At 44.8% G+C, this 27,802-nt stretch overlaps 1 protein-coding gene across 6 annotated transcripts; it reads right to left on the bottom strand.

Annotated features, from left to right (window-relative positions):
• Nucleotides 1-621: 621 nt before the first annotated feature.
• On the bottom strand, nt 622-27,551 carry LOC146710859 (nucleosome-remodeling factor subunit BPTF-like). Of its 6 annotated transcripts, none has more exons than XM_085453502.1 (32): nt 26,815-27,551; nt 24,139-24,961; nt 22,379-22,599; nt 19,385-19,570; nt 18,994-19,176; nt 16,887-17,099; nt 16,722-16,801; nt 16,236-16,588; nt 15,977-16,108; nt 15,647-15,776; nt 15,413-15,548; nt 15,046-15,315; nt 13,421-14,948; nt 13,020-13,144; nt 12,795-12,923; nt 12,527-12,677; nt 12,315-12,438; nt 11,964-12,207; nt 11,361-11,513; nt 10,780-10,919; nt 10,579-10,687; nt 10,260-10,495; nt 8,998-10,162; nt 7,366-8,891; nt 7,129-7,211; nt 6,819-7,044; nt 6,181-6,710; nt 5,908-6,084; nt 5,556-5,748; nt 4,034-4,118; nt 3,582-3,768; nt 622-2,521 (listed from the first exon to the last, which is right to left on the bottom strand). In XM_085453502.1, exons 1-32 carry the CDS (start codon nt 27,308-27,310, stop codon nt 2,506-2,508), a joined length of 10,350 nt encoding a protein of 3,449 aa, XP_085309628.1. In that variant the 5' UTR covers nt 27,311-27,551; the 3' UTR covers nt 622-2,505. The 6 variants fall into 6 exon arrangements, with proteins under 6 accessions (XP_085309628.1, XP_085309626.1, XP_085309627.1 ...); XM_085453500.1 differs by having other exon boundaries at nt 622-1,528; XM_085453501.1 differs by having other exon boundaries at nt 622-1,528; nt 10,780-10,916.
• Between the last annotated feature and the right edge of the window lie 251 nt (nt 27,552-27,802).

Raw genomic sequence — 27,802 nt, 5'->3', positions numbered from 1 at the left:
CAACTCTACTGAAAATTTGTGGAATACACTTTAAAGCTGGAGTCAGGAAATCAGCCAATTTAAATAAACATCTGCCAAGAAGAGTGGTCAAATATCCAAAACTATGCCAAGGACTTCTTTATGGATAACAAAAGGGTCAGGCTGGAGTGGAACTTGCTAACCAAATAATAGCGGGAATGTGTGTTTACTTTTGACCTTGTATGGATTAGTAAAATCCAAAATCAATTTTTAAAGTCATTAAAGAGACGCTGTACAATCACTCCACCCTTGATAAAGAAAAGTTCGAGGACATCATTACAAGCCCATGAGATCCGTGCCGATAAGTGAATATATATTCCTGACCACAACTGGATATTGTTTTGAACTGTAACGGTTACTTTTCTGTACAGGATCAGCGAGCATGAGGTTATATTTATTGGGATTTTCATATAAAATAAAAAGGAAACAATTATAAAAAGATTAACCAATTTTCTGTCAGCTGATCACTCAGTTGATATAGAAACTCAGGTTATGTACAGCATAACCTGAGTTTCTGTCAGTTTTTACATTATGATTTATGTCTGCAAGTTAAGAGACACTAAAAAAAAAAATCTCTTTTGTGTCAAAATCAGAGGAAGGAAATCTGTGTTTTCCATTTTATTAAGTTCCATATACATCAATATTTCTTCAGTTGTAATACAAAAAAAAGGAAAAGAAAATCAAGTCAAAATCTGATGATTTTTTTTGTTTTTTTGTTTTGTTAAACAAACAGGGCAGGAACCTTCAAATACATCATCCTTCTCAGTCACTACTGCAAAGCAACTCATTTACAATAGCTTATTACTTTCAGTAGGTTATAGAAGTTTAACCAAGCAGACTATCGATGTCCAGATAATTAGTACTTAAACGATCTTTCATGCCACATCAGACTAAACAATGAGTGGAAATGGGAGAAAAAACATTGCTCCACTGTGATATATGAATTTAGACACAAAACTCTACTCATTATGCTGAGTAGAACCTAGCCATTGTTTGACAGTATTCCGTTTCTATTACATTGGACATGATGACCACAGGAATGGTCTGAGGGATTTTTTCTTCTTCTTTTTAAACCAAGTAAGAAAAAAAAAAGATAAAAAGACTCAGATCAAAAAAAAAAAAAAAAGTACATGGAAATATGAGAGCTCGTAAGAGTCTTTTCTCCGAGGTAAACTTTCTTCTGAAATGCCTCAGTTGTTCTCGCTCCTCTGATGAAAGCAGGTCCATAAAAACAGGTCCCTTACAGCTGAAATGAGCAGAGGGCGGCTCTGCCTGGAAAAGAGATCCCGTGAAAGCAGCAAGCTGGTTGTCCAGCTTCCCCCCACCACCACTACCACCACCTCCCGCTGCAGCGGCGAAGAGGAGCAAACCCCAAACACAGGGTGAGGCAGAGTCCATCACAGAGTTACAGTTCAGGAAAGCCATATTCTTGGCAAGTGCATTTTTGTTTCGCGCAATGTGCGATGTATCCTAAGAGGCTGCAGAAGACTGAAGCTTGTTGTTATGAGACCTACAGAACGTGAAGAGAGGGGAAAGTTGAGAGCCCTTCGCAAGGTTGTTTATTGCTATAACAGTGATCAGACAAGAGACAAGAGGATGCAAAGGGGTCTGCATGGGATCCTACAGCCATGTTGGTGTAATTAACTGGGAATGCTTTTTATTAGTGAAGAAATCTTCCACAACTACAAACTGAGGTTACTTTGCTCTAACTCCTTACTCCGTCTAGTACATTTTAGTCTCATAAAATAATACTATCTAAAAATTATTTCATTGTTATTTAAAACAGTCAAATACAGGCATATCTTACAAACGCTGTACATGATTTAGAGAAAAAAATAAAAGAAGGGTATATACATTCAAGACAACCACCTTAACAGCCAGGACAACAACAACAACAAAAAAAAATCAAACTCAAGGAGGGAGGCAGTATACAAAACGTCTTATAAATATCTCTCTATATTAAAATATGCAGCTTTATATCGTTGAGTCAAAATTCCCAAATTAACTCGGGTGTAGAACTGAAATAAATACAAGAATGAGAAACTAAAACGCATTTTCTACTGAACACAACCCTCGTTAGTGTGACTGATTGTTCAAAAAGGCCACGACTCCTGATTCGGGATCACAGACTGTATATAAAAGATGGAAGTAGCCACCGTGGCTCACCATTATCAGTTTTGACAGCAACAATGTTGCATTCAATAAAACCTGAGACTGTTGACTGAGAGTGAAAGTCAGTGGCTTGTTTTCTGTAGCTATAAGAAAGAAAGCAGATAAAAAGTTGAAGTTGGGGCTACTTTCATTTTTTCTATACAGTCTATGTTTACGATGTGAAGACAGCATGCCCCTCAATTACACAACGGGTTCCTGAAAACCTCTGGTGTTTTGTTTGTGTTCTTGTGCCTTTTTATTCTTTTTGTTTTGCTTTCATATCAATATTACTAGAGACCCCAGCATCCAGTCCAGACTCCAGCTAGACTGGCCCACTTAAGAATCTGACAATCTGTAAGAAAGAAGAAAATGGGATGGCATAAATCAAAAAGGCATGCAGCAAAAGTGAACAGACACAAATGCAAGATGATACACAATACAAGATGTAAACATGGCACTCGGGTTTGCCAAGACACTGGATGTAATGGCCTAAAGTCTGTCAGCTCTCTTGGGTTTTTAGTACTGCCAAGCAACTACAACGTACAAGTAAAGCACAAGTAAAACATCATCACTACACACATGCTAGTGCTATAAAACAAAAGAAGAAGAAAAGAAACCGTGAATGGAAAGCCATAAATGCACACATTAAAGGGGACCTATTAAAAGTCCACTATAGTAGCTTTGAAACTTCAAAGTAATCCTTAATTCTTATTTCAGCCCTGCTCTGTCCCTTTAAGCCAAAACTCTGCTGATTGGCTGCCCCTTGTAACAGCAGTGGGTGGGACTTATATGCCTGTAAAGAGGACTCTCACTGACATCAGGCAGATGAATACCTGCTCATTATTTGAAACCTTACCCGTGTTTAATATGAGCATAAATACACCACAGCTGATATACTGGTATTGGCATTTATAACAGCTGAGAAATGGCAAAAAACAAAACATAAAAATAGTAAAATAAAAAAGCTGAGGGAGAAAAAAATCCCTAAAAACCTGGCAACCATGTTATGAGTGTTAATGTTGCGTGGTTTGTCCACCAGAGGGCACTGCCCTGTTGGCAATACAGATTAGAAACATGACAAACAACCAGCTGATCCAACCTTAGCAAGAACGAATGTCAGGAAATCTGTTTGTTTCATGCTAAATATTGGCCAGAATATCAGATTTCTTTAAAATCACTAAATATCGGTACCAGTCTTAACAATCCTATATAGGCTCTAAGCATAAACCATTACATAACAGTATCGAAAATATGGAAAACCATCATAGGTCCCCTTTAAGGAAGAAACAAATGAAATGGCAGAATTACTGAAAAAGCCAGTCAGGCCAGTCGAGTGTTTACAGCAAACAGACGAGCACGGAGGAGAGAAACTTGTAGGCCGAGTCTGCGGCACCAGCAGCGCTTAAACTCACCTGCTCGCTTTGAAACCTTTTAGCTTCTGTACAAAGAAGGCTTCGAGCGTCTCGGCGCACTGATAGAAGGGCGTGTCGTTGGGGTTGTAGTAGCGGCAGTTGTCGAAGATTTTGGTCACGTCTGCCACAAACTCCGTGAGCTTGTGATAATGTCGCTTTTGCAAACGGGTTTCCATTGTGGAAAAGTCTGCGAGGAAGGAAAAGCACGACAAATTGCTCACATCACAAAAAATACATATATTTACACAATTTTTTATCACATAATTAGTCTATGCAAACAAAGAGAGGCAAAAACAGCAAATAAATGCTGTAACTGGAGGAGAAACTAAATAATTATAATAAGTTAAAACAAAATTCTCCCGTACGTGGTGAATTCACACGTGAGTAAATACTTTAAAAAGCATTGTCTTTTTTTTTTTTTTTTAAAATGACCTTTTGTCACACAGTCTTACCCATTGGCTCCTTGATCACACGATAATAATCAGGCGCGTCATGTGGATCCACCGGCTCCAGGAAAGGCCATGCCATTTTATGAGACTGGGGAAGAGAAAAAAATAATAATTCAGGAAATGATGCCGGTTTTGTTACTGCAACTACTTTAGGCATAAAATAAAACTTCACTGTCAACATCCCTTGACTACACAAACAAACACACACATAAATAGCATCAAAGCACTTAAATGTAAAGACAAAGCAAGTATTTTATTGTGTCTTGTTGCCATGTTTTAATCTCAAAAAATCCATAGTTTTCACTCACTTTTTCTACAGTTTATAGATTTTACAGTTTCACCCAGTTTTGGAGCCACCTGCATTTTCTGAAATATAAAAGACCTAAATAGAGATTGACTCAAAACATCCCCATCCCCGCGTTACCAGTTTATAAATTGTGTTGATAGGCCACGTAAAACCAGAGTCATGATAAACAATATATGCTGCTTATGAGCAAAAAAAAAAAACAGGGGAAGTTTTAGAGAGAGAGAGAGAGAGAGAGCAGAAAAAGAGGGAGAGCGAGTTTTGAGATGTTGAGAGATTTGTGACGTTTAGCGTGTTTGGGGTGTGTAGTTAATGTGTTGTCTTGTGTAGTTAGTGTGTAGTGTTGTGGATAGTTTTGTGTTGTGTGTCAGAACAATGAGGCGACTGCTGTCTCCAGGTAGAAACAGGAGTGATACACCTGCTGTCAGGTATCAGGCTGTGATGTTTATAGTGGACAGAAATTATTGTTTTGGAGTGGCACAAATAATTTGTGTGGCATCTTATTTAATGCAGAACAGCTGATTGTTCTGTAAATAGTTTAAAATGGTTATTTAAAAAATCAAGGTAAAAGGTAAATGGATGCAAATAACTTTGTTGTTTGCAAAACTTGTGCATATGATTTTAAAATTGACAATTTATATTTGCATTTAAAGTTGTGAAAAATGATTCATTAAACATGTTTGTGGTTGTTACAGTAAAAAAATATTTTCTTCTCTGATTTTATGTTTTTTGTCTGATTTTAGATCAATTGTGTTAATACAGTATGTCAAAATGAAAACATAACTGTAAATTCAGACACGTGAGGTTGTGCTGAAAAGAATGATACCAAACAAGACAAAGTAAATAGTTTTTAAAGGTGAAATGTGGAGGGAAAATCAAAAGTAGTTAAAAATGGCCAATTATACCCTGGACCCCAGAGGTTTTTTTTTTAAAAGTAACGCAATAGTTACTTTTCAAATAATTAATTACTTTTAGAATACTGTAACTCAGTTACTTTTTTGAAGAAGTAACTAGTAACTATAAACTATTAATTACTTTTTCAAAGTAACTTGCCCAACACTGTGTATTCCTAGTGCTGACCCCGTAAATAAAAACCTTGTGTGGGAAATAAGGAAGTCGCTGAAAGTACCTCTCACTGACCTCAGCCCACACATTGGAAACCACCTTGTTACTGTTAATATAAAAAAAATGACACAGTCTTGAATTCCAAAACTTTCATACCTGTAACGAGCGTAATATTCTTTTCAACCCCTCGTAGTCTTTGTCAGTAAGCGGCGTGAGGACCGTCATGGCGTCTTCTGTCGACTGGCACTGCGGGCACACGTACACGTCGATGTGATTGGCTTCGCTCTGCAGGATCCCCACACAGCGGCCGTGGTACCAGTTCTGGCAGCGATCACAGCCTATGTAAAACCTGTGGGTGAGCGACGCACACATCCCGGTTAGCACACTGAAGGAAGACTCCACACAAATATGCAAACAAAGGAAACGTCTGACACAGACTGAAAAACAAAAGCGGTGCTATAATTAGAGCAGACAATGCTAACGTAAAGCCATCCATATGGTGACTTACTGCGATTCATCGTATGGTGTCCGGCAAATGCAGTACAGCTCCTCATTACTTCCTCCCTCCTGCCCGCGTTTACAGTCGTTACACACAAAGTCCTCCAACTTCTTAGCCTCCTTCTCCGTGATGCCAACGCAGGCGCCGTGAAACCAGTTGGAGCACAGGTCACACCCGATATAAAACCTGAGAGAAATCAGGTGATTTAATGACAGCAGAGTGCCTCACAGTCAAATTACAATGACTTATTACAAGTCCCCCCCTCCCCTCAAGACAGCTTACTTTGACTCGTCATAGGGCGTTTTACAGATACAGTACAATTTGGTGTCCTTCTTGTGATCCTTTGAGGTAGAAGACAGCTTCTTCTTCTTCTTCTTGTGTTTTGAAGAGTTGGAATCTCTGTCCTTGTCTTTGTCCCCATCTCTCTCCTTGTCCCGGTCCCTATCCCGATGTCTGTCCCGTTCTCGGTCTCTCTCCTTCTCCCGATCTCTTTCTTTATCTCTGTCTTTGTGTCGCTCTCTCTCCTTGTCTTTGTCCTTGTCCCTGTCCCGTTTCTTACTCTTGTCGTGATGCCTCTCCCTTTCCCTGTTTCTGTCTTTGTCTCTCTCATCTTCTCTCTTCCGCTTGTGGGACGATGAAGGTGAGGTCACTGTGCGCGTGCTGTGAGAGGAATGTGTGGAGTGAGAGAGTTGGGAGGAGTGGGAAGACTGGGAAGAGGCAGCCTTGACTGTTGCTGCAGCAGCCTGGGCAATAGCAGCTCGAGCTTTCTCTTTCTCTCTCTGCAGCCTGGCTATGTCCCGCCTCAGCTCCTCCTGAGAGGGAGACAGCACATGTAAGGAATAAAAGTAAACAAGAATATTCCCACTCTCTCTGTCTATAGACAAAAAAAATATGTTTGAGAAGGCTGGAGATGTGCTCACCTGCACTTGCAGCTGCAGCTCTTTGTCCAACAGGGCCCTCTTTTTGAGGATTTCAGCCTTGAGATGTTCTTTGTGCTTGTACAGGAGCGCGGTGAGCTTGGTGGCATTCTGCTTGGAGCGTTTCTGCTCCACCACCTCTTCCTTCTTTCTTTTCTTAGCTGCCTGCTTCTCGTCCTTCTCAATCTTGTCGAGGAGGAATTTCATCACCTGGTTGCAGACGATCATCCTGAAGAGAGAAAAGAGCGCGTTAGTCGCTGGTTCATCCGCGTCATCGGTTTTAAACAGTTTTAACCGACTCGAGCTCCTGAACCTTTGGTTCTCCTCTCGCTCAGCTGCAGCCAGGGTCTTCCTCTGTTTCAGCTGTTCTGCTGTAGCATTCTGCTTCACTACCGCCTGACATTAAAAAAAACCCAAAGAAGTTATTTTAATATATGTTCGATTGTAATACAGTGTCAGGTCTAAAACAGGTCTTTATATAACTAACATTTGCACACAGACATAAATTTTGTGAGAAATCCCTAATTTTTGTTCTTCTTTTGACTCATACCTGCTTCTGGATGCCGTCTCCAGGGCTGATCGCCTGTGCGTTCTGCTCCTTCTGTTCCCTTTTAGCCTCCTGGTGTTTCTTCTTCTTTGGTGTTTGCTGTAGCTGCTGTTGTTGAACTTGCTGCTGCTGTTGTTGTTGCATCCTTTGAAGCTGCTCCTGAACACTTGCCGGTGCCTGTATGGTTACCATATTCTGGATCTGGTGGGCTTGAATCTGTCCCCCGGTTTGCTGGATCTGGATCGGAAGCTGCAGTTTGATCTGCTGAGGAACCGTGCCACCCTGCTGCTGCGCTTGCGCCTGGATCTGGGCTTGGATCTGGGCTGCAACGTGGGGCGGCAGAGCTGACAGCAGCTGCACGGGCTGCTGGAGACCTGGAACTGTGATGAGCTGATGCCTGATTGGAGACTGGACCTGAATCTGAGGCTGTGTTTGAACTTGAGTTTGGTTCTGAGGTTGGAACTGGACTTGGAGCTTTGCTTGGACTTGAGGTTGGGCTTGGACCTGAAGCTGTTGTGGGACTTGAGTTGGTTGCGATGACTGGACTTGAAACTGGGGTTGGGTTTGGACTTGAGTTTGAACTTGTGACTGAATATGGACCTGGGGCGGCTGAGAGGCCTGAGTTTGAATCTGGCTTTGTTGCTGGAACTGAACCTGAACCTGCGGGTGGAGTTGGGTTTGGATCTGAGGCTGCTGTTGAAGCTGACTTTGGGCCTGAGACTGAACCTGAGGCTGGGGCTGAACCTGGGGTTGCGGTTGGACCTGAGGCTGTTGCTGAGCCTGAGGTTGGGTTTGCGGCTGCGTTTGGAATGAAGCTTGTACCTGGTGGTGGTACTGAGGTTGGACCCTCGGTTGGATCTGGGCCTGGGTTGAAGCCTGAACATGAGGCAAGGTTTTTGTTTGGGATTGAAACTGCACCTGAGGTTGAATCTGAGCATGAGGGGGTACTTGCCCTTGGGGTGGCTGCTGAGTTTGTGGTTGGATCTGTGCTCGTGGCTGAAACTGAACTCTGACCTGGGGGTGACTTTGAGGTTGTGCTTGCAGATGCGCTTGAGCCTGAATGTGTGGCAACTGTTGGACTTGGCCGCGAGGCTGAACCTGAACCTGTGCACGGATTTGGCCTTGAAACTGGGGCTGAAGCTGAGTGCGGGTTTGGGGCTGAAGCTGAGACTGAGCGGGTCTCATGGTGGTCACGACAGAGGAAACCGGCAATCCCGTCATATGAACCTGCACTGCTGAGACCGGTATTTGTGCCACCTGCTGCACGGACACGACGACCGGGTGCTGGACTTGTGCTTGAGACTGAGGAGTCAGAGATGCCTGAGGCAGCGGAGTAACGGGGGAGTGAGTGGCGATTGGAGCAGGGGGGGAGTGAGTGGCGATTGGAGCAGGGGCGGAGGCGGGTACAGCAGCCAGAGCGGGTGGCTGAACAGCATCTGCTGCCTGTAGAGCTGGCTGAACTGGAGTCTGCGCTTGAGGCGAGGTGGGAGTCCATCCTGAAGGCTGAGCTGCCCTCTGCTCTGTCAAAGCTACAACGAGACAGAGAAGTAAACAGAAAATTTTAAAGTCAACTAAAGCAAAACCATTCTAAGGTCCACTACAACAGGACAGTGCTGATGATGGTGGGCACTTTACCTGGCACTGAAGGTGTTGTTGAGGTGGCAGTAACTGGTGTGACAACAGCGTTTGCCACAGCAGCATGGAGGGGGACAGGACCTGTGGCTTGGATTTGAGTAAGAGCTTTGGCTGGGGACGGGACAGCGATCTGCGTGGACATGACGGCTATGACGGGAGCAGAGACGGGTGCAAGGGCCGGGGTGGGAGCTTGGACAGGTGAAGGAAGAGAGGCAGAAATGGGCACTGGAACAGAGTTAGGACCAGCTGCTGCTACACCAGCAACCTGGGGGAGCAGGGGATCAGCAGCATGCACCTGAACTGGGGTGGAGGATAACCCTGGAGCAGAACTGAAGGCGTGTGCCTGGACTTGGGATCTGGGGACAGCTTGTCCTGGTGGTGAGCCTGCAGTTTGGGTTTGTGTAGGTAGAGAACTGGGTGCGAGGCTGGAGACGAGGGTTTGGACCACAGGTTGGAGGTCAGCTTGTGATGATGCTGAGGTCAAAACCTGTTTCTGAGTTATAGACGGGCCTGCATTTGGTGCTGGGAGGGCTAGAACCGATGATGCCAGCTGGGGCTGTGCAACAGCTGAGGCTGGTGTGGAGGGCAACATCTGTGTGGAGGAGTGGGTTGCAACTTGTGGCAAAGAAGTCATGGGAGTGGATATTTGCGAGAGTGCAGGGACAGGTGACGGGGTAGCGGCTGAAAGGTGCATTTGAGATGCAGCCTGGACGACAGCCTGTGGGGAAGTGGGCACGGGGGCTGCGACTTGGGTTTGCATGGGGACTGGAGCTGGAGTGGGGGCTAAACTTGGCATCTGTGTCGGGCCTGCAACATGCGTTGGGGCAGGCAAAGGGGCCGTCATTTGGGTTTGGGCTACAGATGAGGGAGTCGTCTGGACTTGTGCAGAAGCTCTGGGTTGAAGAGGAGTTGACATTTGGGTTTGGGGGGTCTGGACTGCAGTGGGTTTGGCAGGGGTAGCAGGAGCAGGTGCTGAAGTTGGAGCTGAAGATGATGGTGGAATCGGAGTGAAGAGGAAGCGCTGGACCTGGCCATTGGGCATAGCTGCCTGCATTAGTTGTTGACCGGGGCCGGGGATGACTGTTACACCCTGCGGGATGATCTGCAGCTGTCCCTGGGTCTGGCCTTGACCCTGGATCACCACTGTCAGACCTGGGTTTCCTCCCTGTGGAGTTGCACACAAAAGGATTTTTTTTTTTTTTTTAATATTTGTAAGATTAAGATATTATAAATTACTTTTAGAGAGAAAGAGTAAGGGAAACCTGTGCACTCTGTGTAAGCTGCATGAGCTGTGCCATAGTGAGTTTAACTTGACCCTGCTGCGGTCTTTGTGTCTGGGGAGGAGCTCCGGGAGACTGTCCAGGAGCTGTGGAGGCAGCACACGGTGATGGTGCAGGACCTGCAGCCCTCTGACCCAAAGCTGCCTGCACAGGTGTAGAACCAGGCACAGCTGCAGGCTGGCCACGGCCCATCGGAGCCACAGCCTGATGAACCTGACCTGGAAGGGATCAAGATTTATTATTTGTATTGAAATGTTGGGGATGTTAACCTGAGAATAAAAAGTAGCATTCAGACACAAACCTGGCTGAGCTGCTGAACTTCTGACCCCTGCTGTGCCTACAGAGGTAGACTGAGTGAGTGGCTGATTCACTGCGGTACTGGGCTGTGTTTGGCCTCCTGCTGTGGTGACCTAGAAAAACAAACCCAAGGGTGAAAACATCAGTAATCATGCTTAGTGTCTTTAGTTAATAAGTGAAAAATGCAGGGTGAAGGACAAAAGACCTGTTGCTGGGTGGTTGAGGTGGAGGTTGTGGCTCTGAGGTTGATGTTGCCAGTTGTAGGATGTAGTGTGCTGTATGTCCTAAGGTTCGCAGGAGGCCCAGAGGGGAATATACCCAGGACTTTTTGCTGCACTACACCTGCTGACAGGAACATTTATGTTAAAAGGAGAAAAAGCAGAAATGTGCTAGGAACATAGATACAGGTAAACAAGAACAGAAGGGAAAAGCATGCACTGAGTATGCGTGTCTGAAAGTCTTCCTCACTCAGTTAACTAGATTAAAGTAGTTTATACACACAAGCCAAAGACCAGAAAAAAACGATTTTACAAAACAGCGATCAGCTTTTAGCCAGAGAACCTTTTGAGAATACAAACACACACACACACACACACACACACACACACACACACACACACACACACACACACACACACACACACAGAGAGAAAATGTGGCATTATCTAAGCTCAGCATCAATACTTCAACGCAAGTCTGACATTTTCACATAATACTTCACCATCCATTTTTGGGTACACATACGCCAAAAACGGCAGGAATGGATGTCATTCTCGTGCTCCCTACCTCCTTGAGTAGTGGGCATGTTCAAGGTGACAATCTTGCTGTTAGCGGGCAGTGGCAGTTTGGCGGCGAGGACCTGGCCAGCCACAGTCACTGGGCTACCAGCGATCTGGAAGGCTTGCTCTGAGGTGGTGATGCTACCAGCCACAGTGGAGGCTGCAAGACACACCACGCCACCTGTGGTCATGGGTAACCCAAGAAGGACCACCACAACAGCCAGTCTACGGCTGTGGTGTCCACTGTTGGGAGTCAATATAAGGAGGCTGATGTTTTGAATATTTTGGTATCGGGTATATTGGTTTAGAGTCTAATGACACACGGTATTGCATGAATGCCTCAAAGGATATACAGAATTGAGAATTTTTGCAGGATTCAAAGTGGACACCACGAACCACAAAATTCTTTTGGCATGCGAATCGTACTCATAATGAAAACGCTGAAGTCGTGCAGATGATGTATTTTTTATGGATGCCAATATTACTTAAATAGAAAAAACAGAAGAAATCTTATGGCACCCTCCTCGGTTCCTCCATCTTACAGATGATGATGAGGATGATGAGTAAAAAGGAAGATGACTAAACCTCTCCTCATCTTCCAGCTGCTCACCTGAGCTGTTGTTAGCCTGACCCTGCTTGACCCAGGAAGCAAAAGACTGATGGAAGTTCTTGTCTTGCTGGAACGGGACTGGAGAGCTCAGTTTGGAGGCCAACACCATCTTGGTTCCTGAAGTTATTTGACTTGTCTTCTGGCCCACCGATACTGGGGTGCCAGGAGTGCCGGCTGAGGTGGTGGTGCACATTGTCGTGGTTGTTGTGGCAGTTGTGGTCGGTCTCTGCTGCTCGAGACGTTTCTGAAAGAAATGTGTCCAACCATTTAAATGTGCTGCTGGTGCGGCGCTTTACCCAGAGCCAGAATCTCTGATTACACCCGTGTAACTGCATTGCGCCGAGTTTCTACCTGCTGGGCTGCCAGTCTGGCCTGCTTCAGCTGGTTCTCTAAATGGGCCTTGACCTCCTCCGCTGTCTTCAGACTACTGCCGGTCTTGGAGGGATCTCCGCCCTGTGACTTCTCCCTCTCCAACCTGTGGCACCAAAAAGAAGGTAAAGTGTTCACTAACACAGTGACGCTATGAAGAAACATACAGAGGCGACGCTGAGGGAGTTCCTCACCTCTCTGCAAAGGCTCTGATCTCCCACAGCTCCAGCTCCTCCTCGGGCACCCACGTTTCCACAGCAACAGGACCAGTCGGTTTAGTGGGCTCCTGCTTCTTAGGCCTCAGAGCACTTGAGCGCAGGCCTTTCCTCTGTGGAGTGGGGGTTTCTGCTCACAAAAAGTCAGAAAGCAACAATTAATTATGTTTAGAAATCTTCTTCAAGTGGACCATTAACAGCTTGTCAAAGATCCTACATCATGCCCAAACAGACTTTCGTTTTCTACCTTTGGGAGTGTCTCTGTTTCCGAGGGGGCAGATGATCTTCCTGATGCAGTATTCAGAGCGGATGCCGTAGGGCCCCACGTCTCTTCGTTTTATAATCTCAGTTGTGGTGATGTCTGTCTCCGTTGTTTCTTTGGTGGAAGATAAAACACATTGCCACATTTTCATATTTTAAATAAAAAAAACAGCAGAAAACTGTACATAACATGTGCTCAGAATTTTCTAACCTTTTCGCGTTGTCCCTACAGCAGCAGAGGGCTTCACAGCCATGTCGTCCCACCTCAGGCAGGCCCACAGCAGCCTCAGCATTAGACTGACCCCTGCCAGCGACCTCACAGTCTGAAGACGGTACCTGAACAGTCACCAAAGCTGTTAGTTAGTAAATCTTCCAACAGTAATTCAGTTTATATTAAACTTTTTTCAGCTGCTCTCTTATTCACTGGGGTTCATCACAGTGGCTGAGAGGCCACTACTACTACAGCCAACTGTGAGACGAGAGCCTTTCATTAAAGAAGCAGCTAAATTATTTGAGGGATTGAGTCTATGGCAACCTGGCTATTGCAATGACATCATACTGTAGCAGCAGATCTAAAGGTAATTTCAAGAAAAGGTTAAATGTGTTACGGACCTCCACGTGATTCCAAAGGTGGGCCGAGGTGAAGGGTACGGCCATATATCTGGAGCAGGCTTGGCATTGTAGTTGAAGATGGGAACTTCTCTGAAGCCTGCCTTCCTCGCCAGTCTCTTAAGGTCATCGTTCGGGAGGACAAAGATGCTCTTCTTGCTGCTCTTGGTGACAAATTTGCGGTAAGACGGCAGGGCTGTGCCCGAGCGGGCCTTCTTAGTTTTGGAGAACCTTAGAAGGCTGACTCTATTTTTGGTGGAGTACTCTTTACTTATTGTCATGGAGCTGGCTGAACCAGAGGCGCCCGTTTTGGTGTCAGCAGCTGGAAGTTTAGTCTTCTGGGAAACGGGCGTTCCGGAGCTGGGCTGGGTGGCGGAGCTGGAAACGGCGCTACTTCCTGCGGGCACATCGAGCTTGCTGGTGCTGCTGGGCGTGTCTGGTATCAGGGAGTTCTGAGATACTTTCGTGACAACGTCATTGGTGGCAGAGGACTTCAAACCTTCACCACTAGAGCAATTATCTGTAGTTTTATTATTCTGGCAAGAAGGGCTTGAAGACTGAAGCGTAACAGACACTGCCTCCTTGGTATCCATGGCCACATCCTCACTCTTACTAACAGAGTCTCCTTTCTCTCCAACATGGTTCTCTAATTTTGGGACTTTCATAGGAGGGGGGTGACATATATCGGATACATCGTTTTGCGAGAGGTTTCCATTCATCAGGGACTTGACGGGCTCTTTGACGTCACCTTGATCTCGGGTTTCTGGGTTTGAGTGCACGGGTTCTGTGACCATAGTTTTCCCATTCACCTGTACTGGACTGGTCTTGCTTTGGGTTACCTCCATGCTCTCTGTGTCACTCTGTTCAGAGTCTTTCTCAACTTCCTCATAGGCACGTTTCTTTGAATTCTCAGACTTCTGTGTTTTTTCACTGTTTTCTAATGTCTCTGTTATACAGTTGTTTTTATTGTTAAGGCCAGGGTTAGTTAAGGGTCCTCCATTCACCTCTTTATGGGCACAAACCTCCCCGCTGTTTCCGTGCACAGAATTTAATTCCCCCTGTTGACCTCTGTCGGGTCCTAACTCCTCTGATTTGACCTCCAGGCCGTCCGTCTTTGCTTTTATGTCCTCTTGATCGAAGTCAAGCTTTTTAACCATGCCATCTTTCACTTGTAGGCTTTCGTCCTTCTCTTCTACTTTAACGCACGGAGTCGTAGCTGTCTGCTGTCTGGTTGATCCTTCAGTCTTAATAACAGGAGCAGGTTTTGCGGCTGCCTGTCTTAACTTCTCAAGTCTCTGCTTCTCCTCCAAGGTGAACTGCTTCACCCGGCGCTCCAGGAGCCCGTCCAGCTTGGAAGGCTTTACTTTCTTCTTATAAACTGTGCGCAGCTGGAAGCCCTCACTGACGTTCACGACGTCAGCGAAGAGTTTCGATGTTGCAGGCTCCTCCTTGGGTTGCTCGAGTTTCTGGGTTGGTTCATCCCTCTCAGGATGTGCAGCAGGTGAGGAAGGGCCTTTGCCATCAGGATTATCTATGACAAAGAAGAGCAGGGGTTAGTGGATGATGGAGATGCACATTCATGGACAGCATAGAGGCAAAAAAAAAACAAAACCTTAAATTAAACTTACCCTGCTTGTTGTTTGAAGAAACCTCTGTTTTCTCATCTTCTCTTTTTGCTTCAGAATTTTTTCCCTGCGCCTCTTCTGCAGGCTTCTCCTCCTCTGTGGAGTTCTCAGATTTACGGTCCTCCTCGCACGAGGCCCTCTGAGATGACTCTGTGACGGATGCTTGTTCTTTGGCCTTGTCGGCTGTCTTTTGAATTGCCTGAGTCTCCATTTCTGTTGGCATTTTCTGCTTATTTGTACAGTCTGCTGCATTTTCCTTCCTCATTTTAGCCGCTAATGAAGACAGCAAAAATAGTTTATGCACCCAAAGCGTCAGCCGCAGGAGAACATATCAAGTACCATTAAGAAATTAAGCTACTTCATCTCTTACCTTCCAGTTCTTTGCGGTAGTTTACGTTTGTGTTTCCCGGGAGCCTCGGAACAAAATGGGCCACGTGCGTCCTACTGACCCAGCACCACCCGCCATACCCCGTCACTCTGTACTCCTCCCCCTTCTGCTTCCACACCTTGTTTGGAAAAAATTACGAGGAGGTTAAAAAGTAGTTTTCAGACGAGGTAGTTTACACATTAACACAGAGAAGAGTTAAGATGCTGCTGTTTGTACCTGGTGTTTGATGGGGATGGTGTATTTCACCCATGTGGCCTGCTGCAGTGTTTCCTCATCTTCCAGTTTTTTCTCTCGTTTTTTCACCTTCTCCTTCTCTTCCCGCTCCATGGAGGTCATACGATGTAGCCTGTATTAAAAAAACATGAGCAAAGACATAAAGCACAAGGACCGTATTGGAAACAGGAAAGTCATTACCGAGTTTGTCAGCCGTGCACTCCAAAAAGGAAAAATGAAGAAATCCCAGGTGCAGTGACTCACAAATAACCCTTTAGTTGTGTTTTACTGTTTGTACAGACATTTTCACAGCGCCACGTTAGTTTTGTTTACCTTGTGTGTCCAAGGGATTCCTTCCATACAGACAGCATGACCACTGGTTTGATGGCACACTCCAGTATAGCCAAGGCCAAAGCAAATTCTCTGGCCTTGCTGCACATCTGCACTGCTTTGTTCCAGTTGGTCCTAGAAACACCAAACACAAGCAGCATAAAACTACTGATAGTGATGTTCATATCTGAAATGCGACTCTGCCCAAACGTAGCACGTCTAAGAACTACACGGGGGGCGTTTCCACTGGTCCCAGGTGTACCTGTGTGATGCCCAGTTGGGATGCATAAACGGTCCAGGGATGTTCGTCTCCAGCTGGATGATGGTAAGACGCAGGGTGGAGATTGTCAGGCTTCTCGAGCCGTAGATGGAGCCGTTCCATTTGAACTCCGACGCGGTGGTCAAGCTAAACTTGTGGGAGAGGTGACGCTTCTTGTCGTGGTCCTCCCGGTGCTGATGTTTGTTGAGGGCCAGGACATTGGTGCTGTACTGGTTTTGGTAGACCCTGTATTTACCCTCTTGGCCAAGTTTGAACAAGTTGTTCAAATTCACCGTCAGGTCCCGTTTCAAGAAGCTGAGACGCAAGGACTCGACGTCTGAGCGAACGGGCGATGACTGAAACACGAGCAGAGGACAAAGGCACATAAAAACCCGTTTTTATATTTAAAAAACAGGATGACAGTTGCAACAGACTAAAGCGGCACATTTCACTTTTCAGCAGTGAAGCTGGACCAAACCTCTTCCTCACCTCCTTGCTCCCTCTGGGCGTATGGTTATTAGACTCCTGCGCCGCTCCTCGCTCATTCTTGACCCTTTCGTTATACTCCTCTGTTATTCAGAACACACACTCACTATCAGTATCACCAAGGCAAAGGCAATTCACCACAAATGAAAAAGCCCATTTAATTATCACCTGTCCCATCCTGGCTGGTAAAAGAGGACTGAGAGGACCTATCGGCCAGGTCAGGTGGCTCGGGTTTCTTGGAACTCGCCGATCCAGGAACCTGGCTGCTGCCACCATTTGCCTCCGCTTGAGACGACTGCGGCTGTTGTGGTTGATTTTTAGTTGGTGCCTGCAGATCACCAGCTCGCCTGACTTCGCTGCTAGACTCTTTCGAGTCCTCGTCTACAGAAATATGCCAAAAAAGACTGAGTGCAGTTAACAATAACAATAACAGCATCAGCAGTGCGAGGTGTTAGGAAGTAAAAGTTCCTCTATGCATGTGGGAAAATGTGCCTGCTCCCATCACTACTAAAGTATTAAAATACCGTGTATGCATGTGGAAATTTATGAAATGTGCTTATTATATTCACATCGCCATCAGAAATGTAAGCCACATATTTATGCTTGCTTCTACAAAGACGTCTTTTTCATCTTAGCATCTGCCTAAAGCTTTTATTGTGAAGGGTAGCCTCAGAAAGAGCCCATGGTGCAGCTCAGGTAGTGACGGTGAGCTGTAAGTGGTAACTGTGTGTAAATAATTGATCAAAAAAAGAAAAATGTACACAACATTGGTGAACAAAAAGAACAAACCAAAAATAACAATTATTAAATCCTCAAAAAAAGGTGAAAAAAAAGAAATGTATATGTGAATTAGCATATACCCAACAAACTGTTATAAAAGAAGAATGCTTAGTCGACAATTCAAAGCTTCCTCAGACCTAAAATAACTGAAATCTATGACACTTCCAAAATGAGGCGAACACCTGCGGCAACCTAAAACGTCGGCTCTGCCTCAGAGTCGTGACGGGAGAGCGTTGCGCACACACATGGAGCTCTTTGTTGACGAGGTAGCAGGTGGGGAAACGGCGGAAAGAGCCTTTTGTCTTGAGCGACAAGAACCCGACCAAATGGCCATAAATTGGAAAGAGAATAAGGAGCTGCTTGTGACAGACATGGCGTGGTAGCTGCTGCCAGGGACGCCGTTTATCACAGTGCCAAAAACAAAAAAAAAGAGAGAGAGAGGAAAAAACCGACTTGCTTTTCAAGACCAAGCGTGCAGCAGACAACACAAAGCACAGGATAAGTAATTAAATGCACCAGGAATAACTGGGAGAGCTTGCTAGCAGCGCTTAATGCACCTGCCTTCTTTTAAAGCTAAGCGTAGGAGCAAAACACACGGAAGGGTTTCTGTGCAGTGACGTGAAAGGAGAAATCATCTTCTCACAGTTATGGCCACTCCAGTGTCGTCAGGTCTTGAATGTTCAGAGACAGATGGATGTGTAAAAACTGCCACTGAGGCTTTTTTTTGTTTGAAATGTTTCCCTGTGTCCAGATCTTCAGCGTTTTCTTTCACACCCACCGAGACGCATGGAATGCACCCGAGCGGCCTCCGCTAGGAAATATGCATCACAGCGTTTCACACTAGCCCGTTAAAGTCAGGGCAAACCGTAACAGAGCGGACAGCCAACACTACAAATAAGCTATAAGTGGAAAAAAAATAAATGGAGACCAGAAAAAGTGTTGCAGCTGAGCTGCATGGTTAAAAAACTTAAGTATATTAAGGAAGGAATTAGTTTTTATATTATAGTATAACAAAACCACAGTTCTATTCCTACATTTGCAAGTGTTTGATAAACGTAACCAAATGTGTGCAATATATGAAAAGATTTTACTGTGCACAGGTATGGTGACACTGGAGCCCAGTATGATGGCTGATGTTAGGGCAGGGTCCTTCTCATATCTGCTGATATAAATCAGGTCAGACACATGTAGATGGTAACTGGTGTAGCCTGTAAAATATAATGATACTAAAACTCTTTCTCTGGTTTAAATGCCTGCTCAGACGAAATCAGACCAGTTCTGCTCCTTAAAAAAAAAAAAAGTTCTTACGCGTGATCGACGAGGTTTGAGACGAACCCTTAAATCCAACAAAACAGATGAGCGGGGTAAAATGAAGGCAGGGTGAGCAAGAAACAGCGGAAACAAAGCGACAGATGATAATGGATGCACAGCCCAGCAGCAAGGCGTGAAGTGCAGGACGACAGCTGGACTGCAGACCAAACATGAGTCTGAGTACCTGTCCTTTCCCGCTTCGCATCTGGAGCTGACTCGCTGCTCTCCTGGCTCCCAGAATGGGAAACTTGCGCTTCCTTGTTTGATTCAATGGATTCTGTTTTAGGCAGGGCTGTGTCCAGCGCGGCAGAGCCCGGGTCAGGATCTGACGCGCGGCTCTCTTCTGCAGCAGGCGGAGCGCTAGCCGCTGTGGTGCGACAAGACGAACAGCACCGGAAGAGTCAAAATGGGTCAAGTAGAGGTAAAAATGAATTTGCTTTGATAATGCTGCAGACAGAATTTCAGCTTCTGCGTGTAGGAGGCTAGCTCTTTACTTTGAGGAATTGGAGAAAGTTCCAGTGGGCAGTTGAACAAAAAAATAAAAAAAATAAAAATACATCGGAGAAACTTTTTACCTTGTGAACCAGCTTCTCCCATCGGTTTAACCGCTTTGCTCTCTGCGTTGTCGGGCTGCGATGTGGACTCGGCAGTAGCGTCAGCTGCATTTACAGAGCCTTTATCTGAATCCTGCTTTGGCTCCTCTGCTCGAGTCTTTGCTTCCCGTGCCTCCCGCCTGACCTTCAAACGCTCCACGACAACTTCTACAAACAAACGGAAACATTCATTCATTCGACATGGAAGGCAACAATTACACATATGTGCAAATGACGTAGAAAAGTAATACTTTAAAACTGTTAAGTCTTAAATCTAAAGCATTAAAAGTAAAATAAGAGGTCTTTCAGAGCTGCTGCTCTGGGGCACGAGGGATAAATAAACAAACATGTACTACGGCCAGCCTGTCACAGTCTGACAACATGTTGTTAGACGTACTAAATAGCAGTGAGGAGCAGACCAGCATCTAACCAAACCCCACCAATGTTTGTGAGATGTTTACGTGCAGATAGTCATTGTTTACAGGAGGCTTACATTCCAGCATCACTGAAATAATAAATAATTAAAAACCGCGTTAAAGAAATTATGCATAGAGGCTCTAGCATTTCCTTGATCGTTTCTTAAAAGACAGAAGATATAACGAGCCGACAAATATAGTGCAGCAGACCAAAACAAAAGAAAAAAAAAGGATAATGAATGAATGGCATAGAAATAAAAATTCTGCAAGTATAAATGGCATTAAAATAGCTTCTCTTTTTGCCTACTGTACTCCACTACATTTGTGGTGTACTTACAGTAAAACAAAAATGAAAAAGGTTAACCACGAAGTTTCGGAACAACAGAGCTAATCAGACACGTAAACCACCTTCATCCAGCTGAACATGAATATTTCAAAGAAGCTAACAAAGGCAAAAGTGGTTAAAACCAGCCAAAGGTGAAGGCCCGCCACAAGCCAGCAGCCTCGGTATGAGCAAAGGTTCAAAGAAAATTATGGCGAAGAGTGGAAAAAGAGAAAAGGCTTTTATTTAGTGAAGTTATAAAGACAATGGAAAATTATGCAAGCACTGACATTTGTTTTGCCCTTCTTTTGCTTTTGTGTGGTAGGTGAAATATATCAGGTAAAGGTGAGCGTACAGCAACTCATTTTCAGGTCTTTGTACCACTTTCTAGGAGGTGAGCGCTTTATTTTCAGGGTTGTTTAAGTAAACGAAGATCCTGTAACTTTTACTGCAGCTTGAGAGAAATGGTAAAGTTTAACAAATGGTTTTATTATGAACATAATAAGGTTAATTAAAGAAAAGATGTCATGCAGTCAGTTGTAGTTCTCACAAAGAAAAATCTGTATCAGGAGATCACAATCAATGCATGCCTGTCTGACATTTCCCTTATTGAGTTATCTCATGATCATTTTCTTGACTAATTATTTCATATACGAGTTATTAGACAGACATCTTCATCTTCCGCATGAAAACAAGCGCTCACTCTTCCTGCTCAACAAATGACAAGGGCGGAGCCTTATACCACGTGATACAGAAGCTGTGCCGTGTGATGCTAAAATTAGCAGGGAAAAAACAACGGAGAGCACGTCAGGGATGACGAGAAAGTGACAGGAGAAAATCCGTCCCGGTCAACCACCCAAACATCAATAATGGGAACCTTATACAGCGCTTCCCTATACACGTCGAACTCCCGCAGGCACAAAGAAATTACGGAGGCTATCACTTATCACCTGACCAAAGATATGGCTCCCATCAACACTGTGCAAACGAGGGATTTAGGAAAATGATCAACACCCTAGACAAACGCTACACAGTGCCGTCCCGCAACTATTTTTCTATTGTTGCACTACCTGCTCTATACACGCAGCGTCGAGCAACGGTGGAGACGGAATTTCAAGCAGTACAACATTTTGTGGCAACGACAAAATGTGAGACATTTGTTGTTTTTATGTTTATTTATTGTTTTTATGTTCAGTCTCAACTGTTACGAAGTTGATGTGCAGTTAATAAGTGCAATAAATATTTATATTGGAAAAGAGAATTGTGAGAGAATCGTGATCTCAATTCTAAGCCAAAAAATCGTGATTCTCATTTTATGCAAAATCGTGCAGCCCTAATAGTATCCTCCAGAGTCCACTACAGAATAAGGCATCCATATCATACTTTTCAGTTCCAGTATAACCCGCATTATGTTTCTATAACTTCACTAATCCAGCAAAAATTAAGTTATTCCCATAAATAAAGATTTAAGATGGAGTGGAATTTCCTTTATCAAATGTTCAACATCTCAAAGACATCATGTGTCATAAACCTAGTTTTCACTGGGACAGAGACAACTGCGTCCCCACTGACACGAACCAGGTGCAGGCCTCACCGTGCAGCTGCAGAAAGCTTTTAACTGATGAAAAACACCAGCTTTACTCATAACTCTCTTTTGTCTGCAGTGGCTTAAAAAAAACAAAACATTTTCTTCCTCTTCAGGCTTCAGAATACCTACAAAAACCTCTATCTTTTGGCAGATCCTTAATAAAACACAGCATCTAGCAGTTTCTGACATACACAGGAAAACTGTTAGAAAACACAGGACAGACATGGCAGCCTGTCAAACTCAAACGGAAACTGCTGGCTAAGTAATCAAAAGTCTTCTAACCACTGCCTCCCTGGAGGAAAACAGAAGGGGAAAACAGTTGCTTGCTGTCTGAGAGAACACGACGCAGGAAGAAAAGGCAGCACCTAACATTTCTGCGCCAACTGTCAGAGATGCAAAGTGCTGCTGCCTGCAGAGCATCGTCTGAAGCATCGACGTGTTTCAGAGTGCAACCCTGCGGGACCTAAACGCGCAAGGATGCAAGCGTATCACAGCTCGAGTCGCACGTGCTCTGATCACTGTCAAATCAATGATTTCAAGCTAAGCGTCGCTACATTCTACATCTCTATAGCATGAAAATCCACTACTATGAGCCTGAGCTCCCTCCATTTGCAGCTATCGCACAAAAGTAAAAAATCCATGATGTGTACCGTTGGCTGCAGTGAGGTAGGCTTTATTGTTTCCACGGGCTTTGTTGGTAAGGTCCTCTGTGATGTCCATGTGAGCCTGGACTTCCTCCTTCATCTCCTCGAGGGTTGCATGCAGGTCCATCTCCCAGTACTCCTTATCCAGGAACTCCATGAGCTCCTCCAGCTGAGCCTTGGTGCTGTAGTACCAGATCTTTTTCTTCTCATGCTCCCCATCCTCCTCACTAGGAAGAGAGAAAAGGCTAACCATTAGATTAAAAAAAAACATTATTTCCTTGGCTATGACAGTGCAACGTTTAAATAGAATATAATTTAAAGGGGCTGAACTCCAATTGCACATTTTTCTTTTGGGCTCCAATAGAGCAGCTTTGCATGAGTCAAAGTTCACAGTAATCCTTATGCGTCTTACACAGAGTCTGAAACAAGCTGTTTTAACTCCTTCCCCTTCAAGGAAGCTTTGTGCTGATTGGCTGCCTCTTGTAAACAGAAGCTTTGAACAGCAGGTGGGTGGGCATTCTGGACTGCTAGAATAAAGATAAAGAATAACTGAAACATCATCACTGCATCTTCTTCAGGTGTAGCAGCTGCCATAGGGTGAAAGGCAGGTTACACACAAGACAGGTCACACCATGGTAACACAGAGAGTGCTAGCACTCACATTCACACCTACAGCCAGTTTACATTAACCTTTGGACTGTTGGAGGAAGCCAGAGCACCTGGAGAGAACCCACGCAGACATTAGGCAGAATATGCAATCTCCACACAGAAATGCCCCGACCAGATGGTGGATTCGAACCCAGGACTTTCTTGCTGTGAGGCAACAGGGCTAACCACCAGACCACACACCAGAAATGATGACTACCAGGTGTTAAATAGGTTTCGATTCTTTGCTTTTATCATGCGTTCAGCTCAAGTATAAAGTTTCTTTCCCCTGAGTCAAAGAGATTAAAAAGATTATGGCAAATACTGCCTGGCACTGAGATTGATTTCACCTGTTGTTTGTAAAGGCTATGCTCAAACAACATCATTTCCGGGCATGAGATGCAATCAGGAAAAGCATGACTGGCACTAAAAGATAAAGGGCTTGGATTGCAGGGCTCTTCTATAATTTCTTGACAAACAAAGGACTGAATATATGAAAGCTTATATTATTTCCCAACAACTTTCACTTTCTCTCTGCAGCTGTTCACTCTAAAGGTTAGAAAACAAAAGGGCGATTAATGAGGGATCATCTTTTAGAAAATGGTATGCAACTTTATACATTTATGTCTGCATGGTCTTTTTTTATTGTATGCTCAAAGCTGGGGCCTGTCTGCTTATGGTATCATTCATTAATAGCTTGTAATGTACCATTTATACTTAGACCATGTAGATGTAAGTACATTTGTTTAGCTAAAAATTAGCCAGAAAACCAAGGATGACTGAACTTATTAGGACATTTAAAACTGTAAAATAACTAGATGTTGCAAATCGGCCATATCTAATCTACAGTGCAACTGAGATAACCGAACAGACACTCATTTCATCGAACTGTGCTTCAGTCTTTTCTCTGAATAAGTTGCAAAGTGGTTGGTTTGATAATATCTCTGGTGTTACATCATTCAAGTTACAATTGGGCAAAGTCAGATTTGAGAATAACAATCTGAATAGATTTTGACCACCTTAAATAACAATGATCAAATGCTTGCTGCTTGGAAATAAGCTGCCGGAGCCAAAGAGACCAGCACAGAATAATACTGAGGGAAACGAGGGCTCCGACTTACACAATAATCCTTCTGTTGAGGAACCAGTATTTCCTTTGGTGGCGGTCATATCCAATGGGCTCCTGGCGGACGTAGGGCCTACATTTCTGCGCCTCAGGCACACAGTCTGTGACACCGGACACCTTGTGCGCCACACAAATCTCACACTGCCACTCGTCCTCTGGAACTGCTTCCAGTGGCGGTTTCACGCACTCCAGGTGGTAGACTGCCGAGCAGGTCTCACAGCACAGCAGGTCACCCAGGCGGTGACACACGCGGCAGTGGTCGTCGTACTGCATGCTGCCGTCAGACATGAGCTCCTCGCGGGCGATGTTGGTGGTTAGGAACTGGTCCACCAAAAACTGCAGCACCTTAATCTTACTTCCAAGAGGACTGTAAGGGTAATCATCCACCTCCTGGTATTTCAGAACATGATGGTACTCCACATCGCTCTCACAGTATGCCCGCAACACCTCGGGCCACGTCATGCCGTCAATAAAGTACAGAGTAGAGTTGACACTGTCCTTGAGGTCAGCAGGGCCAAAGGTAGTGTTGGAGGAGTCCTCCTCATGCAGGATGGCCTTCAACAGGGAAATATGGGTCTCGGCAATTAAAGTGCATTGCTCCTGGCCTACCAGTGCTGCACAGAAGTCCTCGAAGCGGAAGGGGGAGAGACGCAGCACCGTGCTGAAGTTCCGTAGCACCTCGTAGATGGAGATGGCATTGAGTAGCTCCTCATTAACCACCAGGAGGTCCTCAGAGGTGTCGGGAAGCTCAAGAGGAGGGATCTCCTTCTCTTCAAGAATGGGAGTTCGAGGTCGGGGAGTTCGGCCTTTTTTCCTCCCTGTGGGAAACACGATGAGATTTGTGAACGAGAAATACGGCACCTCAAAGTACCAAGTACAACGTAACAAAAGAAAAAAGTAACACAATTACTGTTAAAGCTGTCATGGTAATAACTATGTTAAGGATATTACCAGCTTTTGAATTGTCATACATTTGCAATATATTACAATGCTCACCTATAGTATTTTTTAAGGTAGTTCTAACTATTATTGTTTTCAAATATGCCTGTGAAACTTATGTGCCAGAAAAAAAATCAAATAAAAAGACAAAATAGAACATTTTACCCTAAATGTGAAAAAAAGTTAACTTTCCAAGTCTGGTTCAAAAAGTAAAACCTTGCATCCATCATTTTAGTCGATACTGGCAACAAAAAGTCAGGAGAACCCCTAAGCAATACACCTGCTGTAACGTGTTAATTAGACTCTCACCGTTTAGGCCGTTCCTCAGCCTTTGGCTTACGATGGGAAGGGGTTCTCTGCTTTTCTATGGAGAATTTAGTGAACCTGCGCATCTTTAAAGGCTACATTGACTATGAATGATACATACGTATGCAGATTATGGAACAACATATGGTGCATGTACACGGTGCTTTGAGTGCTCAATGAGAATAGAAAGGAAAGAAATCACTGTCTATCTTTCTAAGGGAAGGTCTATATTTTTAGTAAGACAATGTAAAACCGAGAAGTAGCCTTATTATAGCAGCATGGCTCTATAATAAAGCTCCCCACTAGAAACCCCATGGTTCATTGTGAAACAGAAAACACGGGCAGCTGTGCAGGGCTACCCCTGAAACCCCGTGCCAAGCAGGGATGGGGAATGGTTTTACTTTCAAAACTACAGCATTTGCTCTCCTCAGGTTTACCGAGTATTAAAAAGAAGCTGCGATTCAACACAACACTGAGAACCCAGATTCAAACTCAAAACGAGCAACTGGTTTTTTGTTTTTTTAAATGTCCCTTTTTTTTGTGTTAAAAATCAAATTTAGATAGTTGATTTTTTTTTTATTTTCACTACTTTCTATCTACATTATACACAGCGGCACACCTTTTTGAGAATCCTGCAGTGGTGGGAAACTTTTTAGAGCGATACTTTGGCATAGCCGGGTCGACACATGGCCAGTGTCATTATTAGCTAAATGAGGGAACCTCCACCTCCCTGCACTGAGGAAAACAGTGACTGTCACCTGGCTAATATTGTTACATCTACTTAAGAATCCCAATACAATGTTTCCTGGCTCGGTTGCACCACGAGAACAGTTGCTGTCGGTGTTTTCATGAGTTTGAACTTGATTGATTTACAGTTAGCCAAGCTGTCAAAAAAAATGACAAGCATGCTAGCTTCGTGGGCTAGGTTAGTTAGCAGTCTCTTTTGTGTACTCCTAATAAAACACTCAAAGTAGAAAGTAGAACATACTGCTCTCATAAAAAGCACTGGATGTTACGAACACTGATTAAAAAACATACAGGTGTCGTTCTTTAACCAACGCAGACTTATTAAGACATTAGCTAGAAGCTAATATTTCCTGCTAAAGTTAGCACGTTAGCAGCTAAGATGAATGCATTTGCAGATTTGATACTTGGAGCCAGAGGCCGGTGGTGTTACAGGTGAAATATATGTGAGCTATTTGGTGACAGACGTTTGTGACAACCAGGTAAGCTGGTGATCCCGCTGCCGCCTCGCTCTACCTGCAGTAGCCTTAATGAGGGGACTGCGGCCTGTGTGCATTCTCCATTTTGAACAATAACCTAACTGCTTCCTGCACTCATCAGCAACATTTCGGGATGCATTTTCAAACCCCTGCAAAGTGTGTGCAGACACCGTGCCCGTGGCAATATTTAAGTGCTTATTTACCCGGAGTGCTGGCGTGTGTGCTCTGACTCCGAAAACTACTCTCTGTGCAGTAGCTGGCATTATCCTCCTCCTCCTCAAGCATATCATCTTCCAGGCAGTCAGAGTCCTCCTTGAGGGCCTCTTCCTCCTCGGACTGAGGTTCCTCCTCAATAAACTCATCTTCCTCCGACCTCAGGCTGACAGCATCGTCGTCCTCCTCGCTCTCGTGGTCATCGTACACAACCGCTTTGGATGCAGGCGTCCGCCTTCCTCCACGACCACCCCTGCCTCCTCTAGCACCAGCACCTCTCCCTCGTCCCCTGCCCCGTGTCGACGGTCCCCCTCTTCTCTTTTTCGGCGTCTTTACGGTCTCCCTTGTGGGGCTCTCAGCGTCCTCGTCCCCGCTATCCCTTAGCCTGGGCTTCAAATTCCTCCTAGGTCGCAAGCCCCGGGCCGCAGCTGGAGATGGCTCCTCGGTTTGTAGCGGTTTGGGCGGCCTGCCCCTTTTCCCTCTCATGATAGGCGAAATCTATTATTTTACGCTCCCAATGTTTGCGTCTCTTTAGCCTGCACGAACGCGAGCGAAAGCGGGACCGCCACAAAGCTGAACTGGCGAGGATTCAGACGGTGCAATAGGCCCCGTAAAGCCCCCGTGTCTTTTTCGGGTGTGAAAGCTCAAAACGTTAGCCCGGCGTCCCGTTCTGGTGCGCCGAGAGCCGCCATTTTTTCTTCTCCTCTGCCTCTCTGGCTGAACAAACAGCAGGCCCTCGCTACGGGAGTCACGTGATGTCACTGCTTCCAGCTCAGTGGCAACAATGACCGAAATGACAATTACTCCAAATTAGTCTCATGTTAAAAGTCACACTTCTGTTTTTGTTTAGTTTATAGAAATAAGCGCACATTTTAATTTTAACCGAACATAACTGAGGCCATCTGTTTTTCTGCATCTCCATGGCTCAGTGCCGCCCTTTAGGTTTTGTTAAGATGGGAGATAAACGGCAACAAAATA

This window comes from Copadichromis virginalis, linkage group LG4, assembly GCF_057382275.1.
Source record: "Copadichromis virginalis isolate Kocher_CV1m ecotype Utaka linkage group LG4, C_Virginalis_male_GT1.1, whole genome shotgun sequence".
Lineage (NCBI taxonomy): Eukaryota > Metazoa > Chordata > Actinopteri > Cichliformes > Cichlidae > Copadichromis > Copadichromis virginalis.
The sequence above is the reverse complement of the archived record's forward strand: the minus strand, read 5'-3'. Positions and strand labels throughout refer to the sequence as shown.

Bases quoted from the DNA above. Each gene is read 5' to 3' on its own strand.
- LOC146710859 (XM_085453500.1), bottom strand. From the start codon at position 27,310: ATGAGAGGGAAAAGGGGCAGGCCGCCCAAACCGCTACAAACCGAGGAG. The intron at 16,589-16,721 runs GTGAGGAAGAGG...CTCGTGTTTCAG, and splicing joins CGCCCAGAGGGAGCAAGGAG to TCATCGCCCGTTCGCTCAGA. The intron at 14,949-15,045 runs GTAAGTTTAATT...TCTTTGTCATAG, and splicing joins TTCTTCAAACAACAAGCAGG to ATAATCCTGATGGCAAAGGC.